Consider the following 17672-nt stretch of genomic DNA (forward strand, 5'->3'; position numbering starts at 1 on the left):
TTTACTCATCACGGTGACACATTTGTGCAAAACCTCCTCCTTTCCAGGCCTCCATTACATGTGGAAAACAAGGAGGCTGGACGAGATTCCCTGGGTCCTTCCAAGCGATAACATGCTATGACTTACAGGCCCAGCCATGCTTTTATTTCCTTGTTTCTCTATAAGACAGAGAAATAAGGTGTTTCTCTCCGGTGTGTGTGTGTGAAGAAAGAGGAGCCACTTCCTTTTGTTTCTCTCACCTCGTGAGCTGGCATTAAGGCACAGTGAGTATTATAAAATGCTACCGTGAACAACCGATAGACTGTAATATCTCATGTCTAAGGCCAAGTTTTAAACAGAATAGAATAGCATAAAAGTAGTCAATTGTGGAATTAAATGACAGGCTATGGATGGCCATTTAGGTCTCTCGTCACCCTAGTTCACCTTTAAGATCACTGGTATAAACAAAGTACAGGTGAAATACTGACTCTGCCAACATTTTAATTCAACCGATATAAGGTACCTTCTGAATAAACTGTGAATAGTCAGGATATTCTCTTCACAAAAATCAAAGCATGCTAATGATGAAAAAATGTGTAGTACACTAATAAAGTGTTTATCACTTTATTAAAATCCAGGTGTGGCCAATGAAGAGTGATAGAAAATATCTTTCTGACCCACGAAGATCGAGGAATTATATAAGAGCTTGTTTTTTTTTCAAGCACCTAGAAATAAACGAAGGTATTTCCAAGGATTTTGTTATCTCCTGTGTTTCTATGTTCTTATTTAATGTTTTCACATGTTACTATTTCCCCGTTTTGCTGGTGACAGCTAAATGTCAGATGCTCTCTGAGCAGTGCTAACTGCCTCTTTCATGTCAACCTCAAACACTTTACAAGGCAGGCAGGTCCTGGGTAACTGTACTGGTCTCACAGGAAGGAAACCAAAAGGAAATCCTGTCTATTACAAAAAGCGAAGCTTTCTTCTTCCTTTTAAATGAAACTTTGCTTATTAGAAACTCAGTACATGTTAACTATATAAAACATTAGAAAATATAAGTAAGCAAAAAGAAAACTAAAGAACCGCTCAGCATCCCACATCCAGAAACCAGATGATAACTGAATAGCAGATTGCTTTTTATGTTCATTTTTGGCCAACGGGAACATTTATAATCCTTAGAATTTTTTAACTTACAATACTGAAAACATTCCCCACATACTCAATCACGGCTCTGCAGTATCCCTTTCCGTGACTGCATAATCCAGAGACCACTGCAGCACACTGCAGTAAACCCACCACCACTGCTGGACTTCGGGGAAGTCTCAAACGCTCACTACTAAAGCACCTTCCCCAGGCCGTCCACCTCCCACTGTAACGGCAATGCTGACTCTAACTCCTCCATGTTCACCGGGGACAGAAGCTGATGCCACCAGTGCTCGTTCTGTGGGGGCCAATACCAACCTGACAGCACGGAGAGGCGGCCAGGATGTCGTAGGTATACATGGTGCCCAGCTGGTGCCAGCTGCCGTCCCACCGTGACTTGCACTTGATGCAGATGATCTTGTGCACCCCTTCCAGGCAGTCCACGCACACCGCGTACAGGTGCATGAGTCTCCCTGTGCACAGAGACACAATGCTGAGGTGGCCGTCAAGGAATTCCCCTTTTGTCTCCAAAGAGGGTTAAACATTCGTGCATCTACTAATTATAAGCAAACATTTTATCATTTGGATAAATATAAAAAGCAAAGTAGATATCACATGTCCCCAAAGTTGTCCTTTTAGAATAATGATAAATTCCAACTCTTGTCAATGGAACATGTACTTTAATTTCAATGTTTAAGTTTAAATATTGCTTCAAATCATTTTTCCAAAAAATGCTGCCAGATTGCCAATACAGACATCCAAACTCAAATGACCAAGCCTCGGGTGCTCAGAACCAGCCTGTGGCCTACAGGACTTTCTGCACAGAAGCCTACAGGTGGCACACAGAGACTGGGCCGGTTACACTGGTTCATGCAGTGTTTCCCAAAGTGTGGTACGTGTACCCCCAGGGGTAGGAGAAGAGTTTGAGAGTTTGGTGGGGGTATGCGTTGCACCGGAGTTTGGTGGGGATATGCACTGCACCGTGCTAAGCTGCGCCTAATTCTACATTCTCATGAGTATGAGGGGTACTCAGTGTTACGAAAACTATAGAAGGGGTACACATATGTCAAAAGTTTGGGAAACACTGGTATAGTCATGGGCCCTCTCATCCATTAACAAGTCCCATGATAAAGTCAAAAGTCCGTCCTGGCATTGGGAGCCCAGAATTATACCACGGCCAAAATTGCTATGTTAACTGTCCTTGTCCCCAAAATTACTCAACCACCACCACATCTAATTTAGGAACCAGAATTATATCTTACTTGTAAGTGGTGTTTTAAAATGAGTTCAATGTCTTGTTATTTACTGGGCTCTTAAAGGTCACACCCCCATTCCTCCATTAGTTATTAACACCTAAGAAACAATGCCACTCAGTTTATATGGAAGGCTTAGGTTAGGGTTCAATCACTGGGAAAGTGTCAGAATGTACAGGATTTGCTGGAGTGGTGAGTATCAGCAACAATGCTGCTCTCTGTGTGGTGATCAGGAAGTTCCACTGTGCTAGAAACTCCCATCAGGAGCACACCAGCTCCTAAGTGGCTTTTTATTCAAAACTAGAGGCCCGGTGCACAAAAATTCATGCACGGGGGGGGGGGGGGGGGGGGGTGTTCCTAAGACCAGCCTGCCCCACTCTCACAGTCCAGGAGCCCTCAGGGAATGTCCTGCTGGGAGCAGGCCCAAGCCACAGTCTGGCCTCCCTCTGCGGGAGGTGACTGGGCCATCAGGGGAAGGCAACGCCCCCATCACACCACCGCTGCCTGAGCCTCAGCCCTTGCAGCCACTACGGCCCTCGCAGTGGCAGCTGCCATCCTGCAGCCACCTTCCACAGCTTGCTTGAGCGGCGGCTGGGGCTTTGTCCGGAAGGACGTTTGGAAGATATCCACTCTAATTAGCATGTTACCCTTTTATTAGTGTATAAGTGCTGTTCGCTGCCTTCAGCCAGACCATGGCCAATCACTCCTCGGTGCTCCTTAAACTGGAGAAGGGTATACAGTTCTTCAGAGATATCTTTTACAGCATTTTGTCTCCTCTTTGAGGACTAGGTCTTCCTTATCCTTGTAGGCTGAGTCTAGCATCGTGCCTAAAATGTGGAAAGCACTCCACAATTGTAAGTTGAATGAATGGATGGGGCTTATCAATAGACAAAGACAATATAATGTTGGGAGCCTCCGTGTCAGAAATAGGAAGGATGGTGTAAGCTTCTGGCAATACTGTCCACCTCTGCTCTAGGGCACTGAAAAGAGAAGGTCACACATACCATCCCCACTCAGAGCAGCCTGGGAACATTTCACAATGTTAATTCAAGCATCCAAAGGATACTAGATAACACTTCATTCCTAGTTTCCCTCCTGGGCTTACGTAATTCTCAACTATTCAGACATGCAGGCAGCTTGGGGCAGGAACAGATAAAGGTCAGGTGTTGGTAGCAATGACCTTAATGAAGAAGTTGACAGCGAGCTTTTGCTGAGGGCTTACCAAGGGTCTGACACTGTGCTATGAGGCTACTTGAAGCACTGCACTTAACCCTCACAGCATCACTAGAAAGAAGCTACTATTGTTATTCCCATTCAGAGAGGAGGAAGTGAAACAGAGAGAGTTTGAGTTGCTTGCCCACGTTCATAAAGATAATGAGCAGCAAAGTCCAGACTTCAGTTCATATCTGCCTGACTCTTAACTTCTAGACAAACTCCTGGTGTGGACAGCCTCTGGATTTGTTTCAGTTACTATATTATACATAGTCCTAGATTCAGAGAGGTTTACATTTCTGAACTCTATGGTTGTGAGATCAAGCAGAAAGTGGAGATTCCTGAGAGAACAATGACCTGTGGTTCTAAGTGGAAAAGAAGTACAATAAAAACTTCCTCATTAGAACAATCTTAATAAATATTCAAGTCAAACAAAAATATCTAATCAGAGGAAGAGTCAGTGAACGAAGGCTGGAGCTGGAGGCTGAGGAGGGCAGTGAGAGGTAGAGGGCATGGAGAGGGGTGACCATCCATTTAGCCAGCACTGAAAATAAGTTATTTCAGCAGCATATAATCAGGAATCTGTGGCTGGAACGTGGCCTTTCTATTGGAGTGGAAGATGCTGTGAGGAATACATGGCCGGATGCTGATGGCAGAAATTATTTACACTAATTTGCTGTAGAAAGGACTGCATGGGCTTCTCCGAGATGTGACAATAACAACACAGGAACATGTCAAGGCCCCACAAAGAACACGACAGACATGACAGAGCTCTTTATTATAGCTTCCAAGTGATTCTACAACCTGTTCTCCATCTACGCTACTCATTCTCCACTCTAGAACCTCTGCTCAACCAAATGATTCTCTCCAGCTTTCTCCTCCTAATTTTTTTAAACCTCTATTGCTTTGCATATTGCTTCATCTCCTTAGCAACAAACACCTGGTGTGGTTAGAACCTTTACTTCAAATTAGTCCACCTTTTGATATATGCCTTCACATTGCCTCTCACTACACAGGCCAAATGGGCCCCTTTTACCTTGGAAATTACAGGACCCTTAATGTTCATAATATCCAGATGTTACTAGGTCCCCTTGTGGCACTAGAGCCATAGGCCTGGGAATTAGTTATATTTTTATCAAAGCATCATACATCCCAAGGCTATAAACTGATAAAAGGTAAGGACCAAAAGTACCCAGCTCATGAAATTCTTAAGTCTAATTGGCCGATGAATGAATTAAATGAAAAGAATTTGTCCATCATCATGAATGGAAAAAGAACACTACTCCTCTCATGTACCCTCGTTCATCTTCATAAAGAAAGTTTCCAGCCTGAAAATGGAGACTAAAGGTGTTTCAACTTACTACCCTCTCAGATTATCCCCAAACAGTATGAAGAACAAGAAAAACACAAAAACCCCATCTCCTGTGAAACTAAACCTGACTATGAGGCCAGAAGTTGGGAGGAGAAAATGTACATGGTTTACCATCAAACTGGACAGCGAGCACAGGGAGAGTGAGAAGAAGTGCTGCTGAAAGGGAACGAGTGGGGTATACAAGTAATCAACAGTCCATACAGTTTTTTCCATCAAGAAGCAGGGTCTATTTCGTCATCCCCTGAACCTGGGGTAGTCTTACAACTTGTTTTGATGAACAAAATGTAATGTTATTCAGGTCCTCACTTAACTTTCACCCTCCTGGTGAAATGCCATGGGAAAACCCAGGCAAGCCCACTGGGAGGTGAAAGGCATTGCAGAACAGGGACGAGCAATTCCGGTTGCGGCTCCCAAGGCAAACTAGCTGCCAACTGTTAGAAGTGTGGAAGAAGCCATCCTAACCAAACCATCCATAGACCTGTGAGAAATCATAAATGACCACTGTCTTAAACCACTAAGGTTTTGGAGCGGTTTGCCTTATAACCAAGGCCAGACGACACACGGGATTCGGTGAAACTCTAAAAATTGCCTGAGAACAATCCCTGCAACGTGAGTTCCTTACCCCACTGAGAAGGAAAAGAAATTGCATCCATGAAACAAGAACAGAATACTATTTTAAAAAAGAGCTCTTAGATATTATAAATATGAGAACAAAATCTTTAAACTCAGTAAAAATCCTGGAATATGAAGTCATAGGAATCTTCCAGAAAGCAGAATTAAAATAAAGAGATGAACAAAAGGGCCAAAATATATATAATAAAAATAAACCAAAAGTAATTTCCCCATACTTAAGAACGTAAGTTTACAAAGTCAAGAAAGCACCCTGTCCAATGAATGAAAAATAGGAAGACCCATATCATGGTGAAACTGCAGAATGTTAGGGAGAAAGAGAAAAATCTTAAAACCCTCAGGGGAATAAAGGAAAAAGAGTAATATTAAGTAATATTAGACTTTTCAATAGCAACACTCGAAAACAGGAGACAGAGAAGAAATGCCTTAGAAATTCTAAGGGAAAAATAATTGTATCTTGGAAAATTGTAACCTGCCAAACAGCAATCGTGAAGATAGACTCAAGATATTATGAGACTTTCAAAGTCTTAAAACATCTATTTACATGCTCCCTTTCTCAGAAAGCCCACAGGGGATGTTTAGCAAGTTGAGGGAATAAACCAAGGAAAAAGAAAATGTGGTGTCCAGAAAACAGAAGATAAAAAATAAGAAAGAATTAAAGAAATTCCTAGGAGGGCAACTATGTAGTATAACAGGTACTGAGTGCGTAAGGACAGACAGGAGCAAGAAGATGAAAGGTTCCATGAGGGAAATTTTTTAGAAAAAAAATCCATAAAATGTCAGAGGTATGTGGAAATGTTTTTGAAAGGTGGTTTGCATTGCTGCTGGAGAATGAGAACAATCAGCCAAAGATTCAAAGAAGGCTAAGCAAATGGAACGTGAAGCAATTATTAACTTCAACAAAAACAAGAGGTACTTCCATATAGGAAATATAAGTACCCATACTTCTTGGCTCAATACTAAATATATCCATACCAATGGTTAAAAAAACAAACAAACAAACAAAAAAAACACACAACATTAAGGATTATCAAAGAATCCTATATAATAAAACCCTAATATGCAAATCAACTTAAGGTGGAACAACCAGTCGCTATGATGCACACTAACCACAAGGAGGCAGATGCTCAACGCAGGAGTGGCCCCCTGGTGGTCAGTGTGCTCCACAGGGGTGTGCCGCTCAGCCAGAAGCCAGGCTCACGCCTGGCAAGCGCAACACAGTGGCAGGAGCCTCTCCTGCCTCCACAGCAGTGCTAAGGACATCCCACTGCCAGATTAAGCCATCAGTCAGACATCCCCCGAGGGCTCCTGGACTGCAAGAGGGCACAGGCCAGGTTGAGGGACCTTCCCGAGTGCACGAATTTTGTGCACCGGGCCTCTAGTTGTTGTATATTATCCTGAGAGAAAGAGGAAGATCATGAAAGCATAGTCATCCACCTTAAGAGTCAATAGGTAGTATCTAAAATTGGGAGAATGAAGTTAACAGTTTTAAAATATGATGGTAAAAACCTAAAGAATCATATAAGATTTAAGTCTCTGGGAACTCGGATAGCAGGGATTGGTAGGAAGAAGACAGGTGGGAATGTCATTTTCACTACAGGTCTTTTTACACACTTTTAAAATTATAAAGATAGGTGACATGCATCCCATCTTTACATAAATTCAATAGTGTTACATGCATTGACCGACTGCTCACCTCTGCCGTTCACCATACGGTTGAAATGTCACTAAGTCTTTTTATGTCATCCACAGCATTAATAAGCTCCCACCCTTCACCACCAAGATAATATCTGAGTCTCCAATAATCCTCCACATTCCTTTTGTTGCTATCAAGAAAGTCTCATCTTTCATAAATGTCAAGAATAATTCAAATAATATAAAAACACCCTGACCCTCTCCGACTCCTACTTTTATATGCTTACAAGAATCAAAGAGAACACACAGCTTGCTGGGCACATTAACACGGGTTTCAAAGGTGACTATTTAACAGTGAGTAACGTTTTTTATGCAACTTCTTCCCTAACTTTCCTCCCAATTATATTGGGTCGGCAACTAAGTAATTGCGGGTTTCACACACATATGGCTTCAGTTGAATTTTTAGGTTTGCAGACGTAGTACAAATGTAAAACACATTTTGTATTTGATAGTTGGCTATTCAGCTGTTAATCAGTAAAAAAAGTTTTTTGATCTGTTTTGTAGTTTTTGTTTGGCGTTCGTTGAAAAATGGAAAATCAAAAGGAACATTTTCGTCATATTTTGCTTTTTTATTTCCGCAAGGGAAAAACGCATCGCAAGCTCATAAAAAGTTATGTGCTGTTTATGGTGACGAAGCCTTAAAAGAACGGCAGTGTCAAAATTGGTTTGCCAAATTTCGTTCTGGTGATTTTTCACTCAAAGATGAAAGACGCTCTGGTCGTCCAGTTGAAGTTGATGACGCCCTAATCAAAGCAATAATCAATTCGGACTGTCACAGTACAACACGTGAGATTACAGAGAAGCTTCATGTATCACATACATGCATTGAAAATCACTTAAAACAAATTGGCTATGTTCAAAAACTCGATACATGGGTTCCTCACGAACTGAAAGAATCACAGTTAACGCAACGCATTAGCAGCTGCGATTTGCTAAAGAAACGTAATGAAAATGATCCATTTTTAAAACGACTGATAACTGGCGATGAAAAATGGGTTGTTTACAACAATATCAAGCGGAAAAGATCGTGGAGCAGGCCAGGTGAACCAACTCAAACAACATCAAAAGCTGAGATTCATCAAAAGAAGGTTTTGTTATCAGTTTGGTGGGATTACAAAGGAATTGTCTACTTTGAACTCTTACCACCCAACCGAACGATCAATTCTGATGTCTACATTGAACAACTAACAAAATTAAACAATGCAGTTGAAGAAAAGTGGCCCGAATTGACAAATAGAAAAGGTGTTGTATTCCATCATGACAATGCAAGGCCACACACATCTTTGGTCACTTGGCAAAAATTAATGGAGCTTGGTTGGGATGTTTTGCCACATCCACCATATAGTCCTGACCTTGCACCATCTGATTACTTTTTGTTTCAATCTTTACAAAACTCCTTGAATGGTAAAAATTTCAATAATGATGATGATGTCAAATCGTACCTGATTCAGTTTTTTGCTAATAAAAAACAGAAGTTTTTTGAACGTGGGATTATGATGCTGCCTGAAAGATGGCAAAAGGTCATTGATCAAAATGGGCAATACATTAAAGAATAAAGTTATTTAGTTCCATGAAAAAATTGTCTTTGATTTTCTTTAAAAAATCCGCAATTACTTAGCTGCCGACCCAATATAAAAAAACTATACACCAGGGGTCCTCTCTTCAAACTGCAACAGAACAAACACATGCAATTACCCACCAGGACACCTGAGCTAGGGGCACAGTGATACTGGAGTAAGCAGACCTCCCCCACCTCCCACACCTCCCTGGCGAAGCGGAAATGTCCACATGTGACCCGGCCCCTGGCTAGAACAGTAAAGCACCATCAGTTAACACTGAGCCAGCGCAGAGGCGGCCCATCGCGGTGACCTTCCGGCTCTCCACAGACAGAAAGCAGGCAAGGTGAGTGAACACCTGTACCTTGAAGGTGACAAGGAACATCGTACTCGATCTCGTCGTGCCTCGACGGGCTTAGGAACAGAGTCCCGTCCACCAGTGGGAACTGTTCGAACACCGGGAGCGCCCGGTGGCACAGGGCGCAGTTTACAACGTTCCTGTGGCTGGCGCTGAGAGCCGCGAGGATGAACTTGCGCAGATCCTCGCCCTGGCCCATCTGGGCGTCGTCTTCCATCCGCACGTGGAAAGTGTTCAGCTTGTGCCTGGGGATGTGGGTGAGGAGCTCAGAGAGGTCCAGCCGCCGCAGGAACTGCACGGGAGTGTCAAAGTGGCCGCCCCTGTGCACGGACAGCCCGGCCGGACCGTAATCAAAGTGGGCGTTTCGGAACACGTGGCCCCCGGCCATGGCCTTCTTGTGAGGCTCCAGGTGGATGGCGTTCTTTAAGAACTCCCCCAGGTACCTGGAGGAGCGGGGGCCGCTGAAGTGGGCAGGGGAGAGGATGGAGTAGCCGGTGGGCGGGGACTGGCCGGGGGAGCCGCAGGGGGAGCGGCCCCCGTAGGCCCCGGCGCCCACCGCCTTCTCTTGGGAGTTCTGCCGGTCCATGGAGTGCCGGCGGGGGAGGTCGTGGCTCAGGCCTTTCTGGGGCTTGTTCGGGGGCCTGCACTTTTTGGCCTCCTCCGCCACCTCGCCGGGCGGCCTCCCCGTGTTCTTCTCCGACCCTGACTTCTTCTTCTTCTCGTCCTGCATCCGCTTCACCTGGTACCAGTCCGTGTCCTTCTTCAGGTGGCCCTGCCCGCAGCGGCAGGAGCAGAAGCGGAAGGCCAGGTCGTAGCCCTTCTTGGTCCACATGTTCTGGCGGCACTGCTTCTCGTTCCAGCTGCGGGCCCGGCCGATGCAGTTGAACTGGACCAGGATGCTGCTCTCCCACTCGTAGAAGCACTGCAGGTGCATCCAGCTGCTGTGGGGGCAGTGCTCGTTGTTGCACACCACCTTCTGGTAGTCGTCCTTCTCCAGGTCCACGGGCCGCCCGAAGCTGCAGATCAGGGGCGTGGCGCAGGGGGCTTCTGGGGAGAGACACAAAAGGAGAGACGTTCAGCCCACAGCATGAGGGGTTCCCAGCCGACACCAGGTCAGAGACCAAATCCCGCAGTAGCCCATTCATGCCAAAGGTACCATTTTTCTGGTGTCAGATTTCCACCAGGATTTATGGAGACTGGAGTTCCACTGGGTTCCTAGTATTTCAACGTCCATAAGGTTTTCTACAGGCCCCTCTGAGGGCTCGTTCTGCTCCCAGTTGGGAACCACGGAGCTTGATCACAAAGGTTCTACATGCCATGCTTGGGTAAGAGTTACCTGTTGTAGCTGAGAAGCTAAATGAGGGCTGTGAGCCACAGAGCCCCTCAGGCGGAATTGTTTTAGAAACCTCACCCGGGTGGCAGAGTGGGACATGAGGCTGGAGACAGGGAGGCCAGGGGAAGGGAGCAGGGCATGCAGTAACCCAGGTGAGAAATGACAGGGGTCTGGGCTAGACAGCAGAAAGAAAACTCCCATGGTTGAAGCTGGGCAGATGCTGATGGACGGCGAGGGACATGTTTGGAAGAAGGCTGGGCCTGCTGAATTGGAAGTGCCTGTGCACCACCCGAGGTGGAGAGAGAGGTGAGCGGAGCCCCAGAGAGCTGGAGCTGTGGATACAGATGTGGAGCCACGCAACCAGCCAGGCAGGTGCAATCCCTGGAATGTGAAGAGTGGGAAAGAATCCTGGGAAGCGACATTAAAAGGCTGGAGAAGAATTCTCCACAGAGACTAGTAAGGAATAAACAGAATTCACTGACAAATCGGGAGAGAATTCTATCAAGGCAGTTGGAAAAGGGGTAAGAACAGGGGACCTGGGCTCTCTCAGGGTGCCAGGGAAGACCAGTGTTTCTCACTCTGCACCACTCTGGACATTTGGGGCTGGACAATTCTTTGTTGTGGGAATGTCCTGTGCACTGCTGATGTTTAGCAGCACCCCTGCTAGATGCTTGTCACACCACCCCCCGCAACTGTGACACCCCAAAAGGTCTCCAGTCGTTGCCAGATATCCCCTGGGAGCAAAATCACCAATCATTCCCTTCAGTGTGGGATTCTGGGACTTCAGCAAAACGGCCCTCAACAACTTGTTTCCGTCCATGCCTGTGACCACTGTGGCCTCCCTGTCTACCTCCTGGAAATCCACAATCCTTAATCTCCATTCGTCCAAATCCCACTCCCCTAGTGTAGCAATTCACAGTATGGGCTCTGCAGCCAGACTGCCTGAGCTGGAATCCCAACAGCACCACTGCTGTGCTGTGAGCTCACGGGAAAGTTACTTAACTTTTCTTTGTGTTACTTTTCTGTGTAAAAATGCATGGACCTTCCATGGTGGTCATAAAAATGAAATATCCCCATTCAGAGGCGGTGCTTAGAGCAGGGCCTGGCACAAATAAGCCTCATGCCCTGCTTTCCAATCTTCAAGGTCCACCTCTAGACACCAGTGTCACCAGGACTCCCCTCTACCCCTACATCCTGAGCAGCACAGTCTAGTCTGAACCTTATTTGAGTCCCCATGCTGGTGCCCACCAGGTGATGACTCAGGAGAGTGGACATCTCTGACTCGCCTTTAGACTCCTGGTACCACTGGCCAGGCCATACACACATCCGGTGCCGAATACAGTTGCATTAAAATAACACTGACAAACCTATGTGATAAGCAAAGCACAGGAAGAGAGCTCTGCAATCCTAGACAAAGAGAAAAGACCTGACTGTACAGAAAAGAAGTAGGAGAGTGGTTTGCAAACTGAGTAAATTAACTAGTCTCCAGGTCTGAGACCTTTAGTGTCGTTTAAAATGTTAATGAGTCAATTAAACAAAGTTCAGTTGCTTTTAATTTCAGTCCTTCAGAGGAAGAGACTTCAAAGAGATGTCTCTGAAACAGAATGGCAGTAATCAGTGATATTAACCCAAGACTAGTGAAATCAAATTTTAAATGGCCCTAGCTATACTTTGCATTCATAATATCCAAAATTTAAATGTTTAGATCAACTTGATATTTCTTTAAAAGGTATTTTCACATTTAAAAAAAGGTTGACTAATAAGGGGGGAAATCCTATTTATATCTTTCCCAAAAAGCTGCACATGTATCACTAAACCAATACTGAGCACTTCCTGCGTAACAGGTCTTAGAAGCAGGAAAGACGGCAAATCCTGCTGAGAACTCTAACAGAAGTATATGCCTGGCTCACGGAGGAGGCAGAGCTCCAAGTCCCTGTCCCTGCAGCCTGGTCTGTGATCACCACAGCCATCCTCACCTGCTTTCTACCCTCCAAGAGTCCCCACCCCACCCTGCCAGCCCGGCTTGTTTACAGCTCAGCCACTTTGATGTGGCCTTGTGGCTAGACCTCAAAAACAAAGACAGAGCCAAGGGCTTGTTTTAATACCAAATATTATGTGCAACAGACACCTCCCCCTGGTACACACCTCCAGGCTAAGGGCAAGGCTCCTCGGATTAGGTGAGTCACAGGGTGGGCCTTGGGAACAGCAGAGAACTCCTGACGAGGCTTCTACATCTCACACAGCCTTCCGAGGGGTAGGCTGGCCTCTACCCTCAAAGGCACGGTTTCCTTTGGGGTTTGGTTCTTAACTCCCTACACCTGGTTCCCCTCCCCCTCCCCCTCCCCCTGTCTACACTGCAGAGGCATCTAGAAGGTGCCTAGTTGTGATACAAATAATACAATACGTGATAAATAATAATATAAGATCAAACTCCGTTTCATGTCCTCACAACTGTAAACCTACGTTTGCCCACTCCTGTATATGTGGAAACACGCTGTAAACTGTAAACTTGCATAAAAACTTTTCTATGTTATCTTCAGGATAAGTTTATACCTGTGTACCTGGCTCCCCTACTAAATGCAGATTGCTCCAATATAGTTCTACTTTTTCTATCTAATGTTTTAGATAGATACTCAATAGGTGTTTAGAAAGTCAATAAATAAATGAATAATGCCAAGCCTTTTTAAAAATTTCCTAAATAACCAAAACATATAGAAAAAGACTTTGGAACTGTAAGATATTCAAAATGGTGGTGGCATTCAAAATGACACATGAGATACTAGCAGTATTACCAAAACATTGGATTGCTTCCTGAAAGCTGTCTCTAACTGCAAAACCCCCAGCTCTTAAGAATAGCTGTCCCATAAATGGAATACAGGTTGGTATGATACAACTAAACCTTTAACTGGGGAAAGAGGAGAAGGGGATCCCACGTTAGCAAGGGCTGGTGCCACATAGATCCCTTGGGATATTGGTATAAGCTGTGATAGCTTGAACAACAAGCAATATGGGAAAACGCTCCTTTATGCAGTGTCAGCAGTTTTTAAAAATGTATATAAGCCCCCAGTGCCAGTTTTTACAGCTTCATCATCCAATATTCAGTATCCAGTATCTATTTGTCTCTGCCCAAGTAAAAACGATCAGGGCTCACCTCATCCTGGGCAACAATCTCACAGAGTTTAAAGTCTGGACAACAGAATGACTAGGCCTAGGTCATGAGGGCAGCCTGTCACTCTCCCCAGCCTTCACATCCTCCACCTCTGCCCCCACCTATTAAAAGGGGAGTATCTGTGTTGTATGAAAGGAGAGAAGGTTAGCACTCCCCTTGACAAGGATGGAAGAGGCTCTCGGCCTAACAACACGCATACGGTTAAGGCATTGCCACCTACTTCTAAAAGGGGAGTATCTGACAGCAGTCATTTACCCTGGCTGCCCAACAAACATGATCCCCTTGGCAAACGTGTTCACACTAACAGGCTCCCTGTGAACCAGGCGTGGCCATCTTCAGCTTTTCACCCGTGAAATTAAATGTTTCACCCCTCTTGAAACGGTTGCAAGCATCAGGTAGGGAGTTTGATGGGGAAGAGGGATGAGGTAGGGACTTGGTCCTATTCATCCTTGTAAACCCACTGCTGTGAAAACCGTATTGGTGTTCCATAAATGTCTTGTGGAAGAAAAGTATGGGCCCATCTGAGTCAGTATTCCCGGGGGCCACATGCCGGAGAGCACAGCCTGACTAGGTGCAGATGAGCTCTCAACGGATCTTCTACACTCAACCCTGAAATTCTTTTGGGGGCAGAGCCCAGCCCTCATCCTCACTTCCACAAACTTAACCTGACCTACTCCATCCTCCGTTGGTAGTAAATCACCAATTGCAAATATTAGGGGTCCTGAACACCCGTTTTATTGCACGGATCTTTTCCATATTTTAATTCCTGTTACATGGGAACACATCTTCTCGCTTGCTGAACAAGTTCTGCTCAGGGTATGAAGTCCGGCAAGAGGAACTTCACCTCTAGCTTCCAGAGAGGCCACAGAGCTGGGGCACTGAGGACACAGACTCTGGAGCGAGCCAAACTGGACCTGACTCTCGGCTCTGCAACGTACTTGTTCTCAGATTTTGGCAAGTCAACCTCCCCGTACTTCTGTTGTCTAACGTGTAAAAGGCAGAAGAACAGTATCTACCTCAAAGGGTCCCCGTGAGGATTAAAGGAGTTAAGGCCGTTTGAACAGTGCCTGGCATAAAATAAGCAGTTTTTTTAAATATATTTTATTGATTTTTTACAGAGAGGAAGGGAGAGAGATAGAAACATCGATCAGCTACCTCCTGCACACCCCCTACTGGGGACGTGCCCACAACCAAGGTAAATGCCCCTGACCGGAATCGAACCCGGGACCTTTAAGTCCAAAGCCTGACGCTCTTATCCACTGAGCCAAACCAGTTTCGGCTAAAATAAGCAATTATTAAAAGCCCTATCACCTGATGTTAAAACCAAATAACGCTGAATGCATTTAGAGTATAGCTACAATCAGGAAGTGACCATCCTATCTCCACACATAAATAGGCGAAAGAAATACATTTCTTCCCCACAACAAGCATGCACAAAACAATTCAATAAATATTCACTGAGATGTTTTAAAAACACAGAAGCAGAATTCTCTTCTTCTAACCCCTTAAATACATTCTCCTAAATTTCAGACAAATATGCCCATCAGCAGATGAGTGGATTAAAAAAAAAACCACTGTGATACAACTACACAATAGAATACTACACTGCAGTAAAAAAGGAGTTCTTACCATTTGCAACAACATGGATGGAGCTGGAGAGCATTATGCTAAGTGAAATAAGCCAGGCAGAGAAAGATAAATATCACATGATCTCGCTCATTTATGGAATATAATGAATAACATAAACTGATGAACAAAAACAGATCCAGAGACAGAGAAACATTGATCAGAATGTCAAACCTCAGGAAAGGTAGGGGACGGTGCGGGTAAGGGGGAGAGATCAACCAAAGGACTTATATGCATTCTTATAAGCCTAATCCATGGACACAGACAATTGGGGAGTAAGGGCATGAATGGGGAGGTGGGGGGTAACAGGGGAATAAAGACACATATGTAATGCCTTAATCAATAAAGAAATTGAAATTTTAAAAAAAGGCTTAGGATGTGAAAAACAACGAGGCAAATCTATCCAAACTGACCGGGAATGATATATTAAGTTAAAGGAAGGGGGGGATGCGGGGAGTGAAGAGTATGATCTTGGTTTATTTTAAAGTATTATATATGTGGTATAGGACTAGGGAAACATTCTGGAAGGATTCACCAAACATACTACTCCTGTAATAAAAACCATTAAAATAAAAGAATTTAATAACAAGGAAAAAAATGTCAGACAAATAAGTATGTTATTATATGTATTTCTCAACCTACATGATCTTTTCCAAGCCTAGGTTACAGGAATTCATAAAGCATGGTTGCATTTGATTCATGGGACGTGTTCCTGAAAAACTTAACATAATTCAAGACATTACCCCACAGTCTAGGGGGGAGGTGTGGGGAAGGCATCCTCCGAGCACATAAATCTGCAGTCACCGTGCTGTCTGGTGCTATACTGATGCTTGTATTAGCAGCATTAGTTCTAATAGTTCTCAGTTGCATCTCATAAACTGACAGCCTGGCATATCATACTGATTTTCAGCACCAGTATCAGCACATTTGGATATTTTGAAAGTTATAATAATGATCTAAATTATAACAGTTCTTTTTAAAATAACACAAATGCCACCAAAATCCTTGAAGTTCTAAAAGAACAACAACAAAAACAGGTGTTCACATACTGCCAAGGGTTAGTAGGTTTTTTCCTAAGAAAAGGTGATGCCACTGGGTAAGGGAGCATTTTTATAATTCAGTCAACCTGCAAGCTTTGAAAATATGAGATGGCTTAATGCATAATTTGGGGAAATGTGTCTGCTGAAATGATGCACATAATGTGAAGCTTCTATTAATATTATTTATGTCATTAGTTAAAATTTGCATAATTCAATTTGCAAAAAAAAAAAAGGGCTCACACTGTACTAGGAAATAAATTAGCAGGCTGCCTTTCCTCTTGTCAAAGCATGATCTGGAGGGTGCGGGACCAGGGAGAACTCGCCGCACCCTAGCATTCCATGGACTGCATGCCCTCACCCTGAAGGAAAGGTAGGTGCAGAGGCTCTCAGAACCAAATCATAATCTCCTAACATGGGAACAAAACTTCAGATACATCCTATTTCCAAAGACTCCAAAAACAACAAAAAAACACTCACGCCATCTTTCAGTATTATTTTCTGATGTTAAAGGATTTTTTTTTTTTGCTTCCTCTGAAACACTACAGAACTTGATTTGTTACCCTTGTCAACACCCTCCCCTCTGCCAGCACAAATATTCAAGATGTAGCCATAATAAAAAGTTCTAAATCATATTTTTATATGTGATCCCTACTTACCACCTGAGTTATACAGCCCAGCATTCCTGAAACGTCAGCCTGCTTCCTCTCTCTTGGTGGGCCCAAATGGTACCTGGAGACCAAAGGCCATGGTGGAGCAGGCCCCTCCCCTTCCCTCTGATTCCCAATGGCCTCAGCTCAAAAGACAAACGACTTTACCTCCTCCATGGTCTGTCCAACAGGTAAAACATATGGCCGCATGATTAGCTGGTAACATGGGTCATATCCAGACCAGGTCACAGAATACAAACCATAATTCACTGCTGTTCAGTACTTTCCAAAAGCTCTACTGAGGGAAACAGGTTTTAAGAAAGATTTCATAGATGATATCCACACACTCCTCTAGATCAGATTCCGGTGGGGAGATTTGGAATCTGCAGTGTGTCTTATTAAACCAGTAAAAAAGGTTGTTTGTTTTTTTTTGTCATGAAATGTAAATCCAAATGCCTTTTAGGTGCATCAAGGACTCTCTGATCATCCAGGCTTTCCCACCCCCTGAGTAGTCCCATCCATGTATTTATTTTTGTGCCAGGACCATGGAAGTACTTGGGTATGTGACTCCTGTGCTAGGAAAAGTCTGTCCCTCAGGGAAGCCAAGTGCCACAGAGCTGGTTACCAGGACCACAATGTTCCATTCCCTAGACAGACTG

The 17672-nt window shown here is 44.3% G+C and overlaps 1 protein-coding gene across 3 annotated transcripts in view; it reads right to left on the bottom strand.

Annotated features, from left to right (window-relative positions):
• The window catches only part of HECA (hdc homolog, cell cycle regulator), a 44373-nt gene that overhangs the window by 5000 nt on the left and 21701 nt on the right, over positions 1 to 17672 (bottom strand). For all 3 annotated transcript variants that reach the window (XM_084890683.1, XM_084890682.1, XM_084890681.1), the window contains exons 2-3: positions 9205 to 10245; positions 1441 to 1595 (exon numbers count right to left, since the gene is read on the bottom strand). In XM_084890683.1, the coding sequence (XP_084746809.1) occupies positions 1441 to 1595; positions 9205 to 10245 (1196 nt within the window). The remainder of the gene's footprint in view (positions 1 to 1440; positions 1596 to 9204; positions 10246 to 17672) is intronic.

This window comes from Pipistrellus hanaki (assembly GCF_964339955.1).
Source record: "Pipistrellus hanaki genome assembly, chromosome: 7".
In the NCBI taxonomy this organism is placed as follows: Eukaryota; Metazoa; Chordata; class Mammalia; order Chiroptera; family Vespertilionidae; genus Pipistrellus; species Pipistrellus hanaki.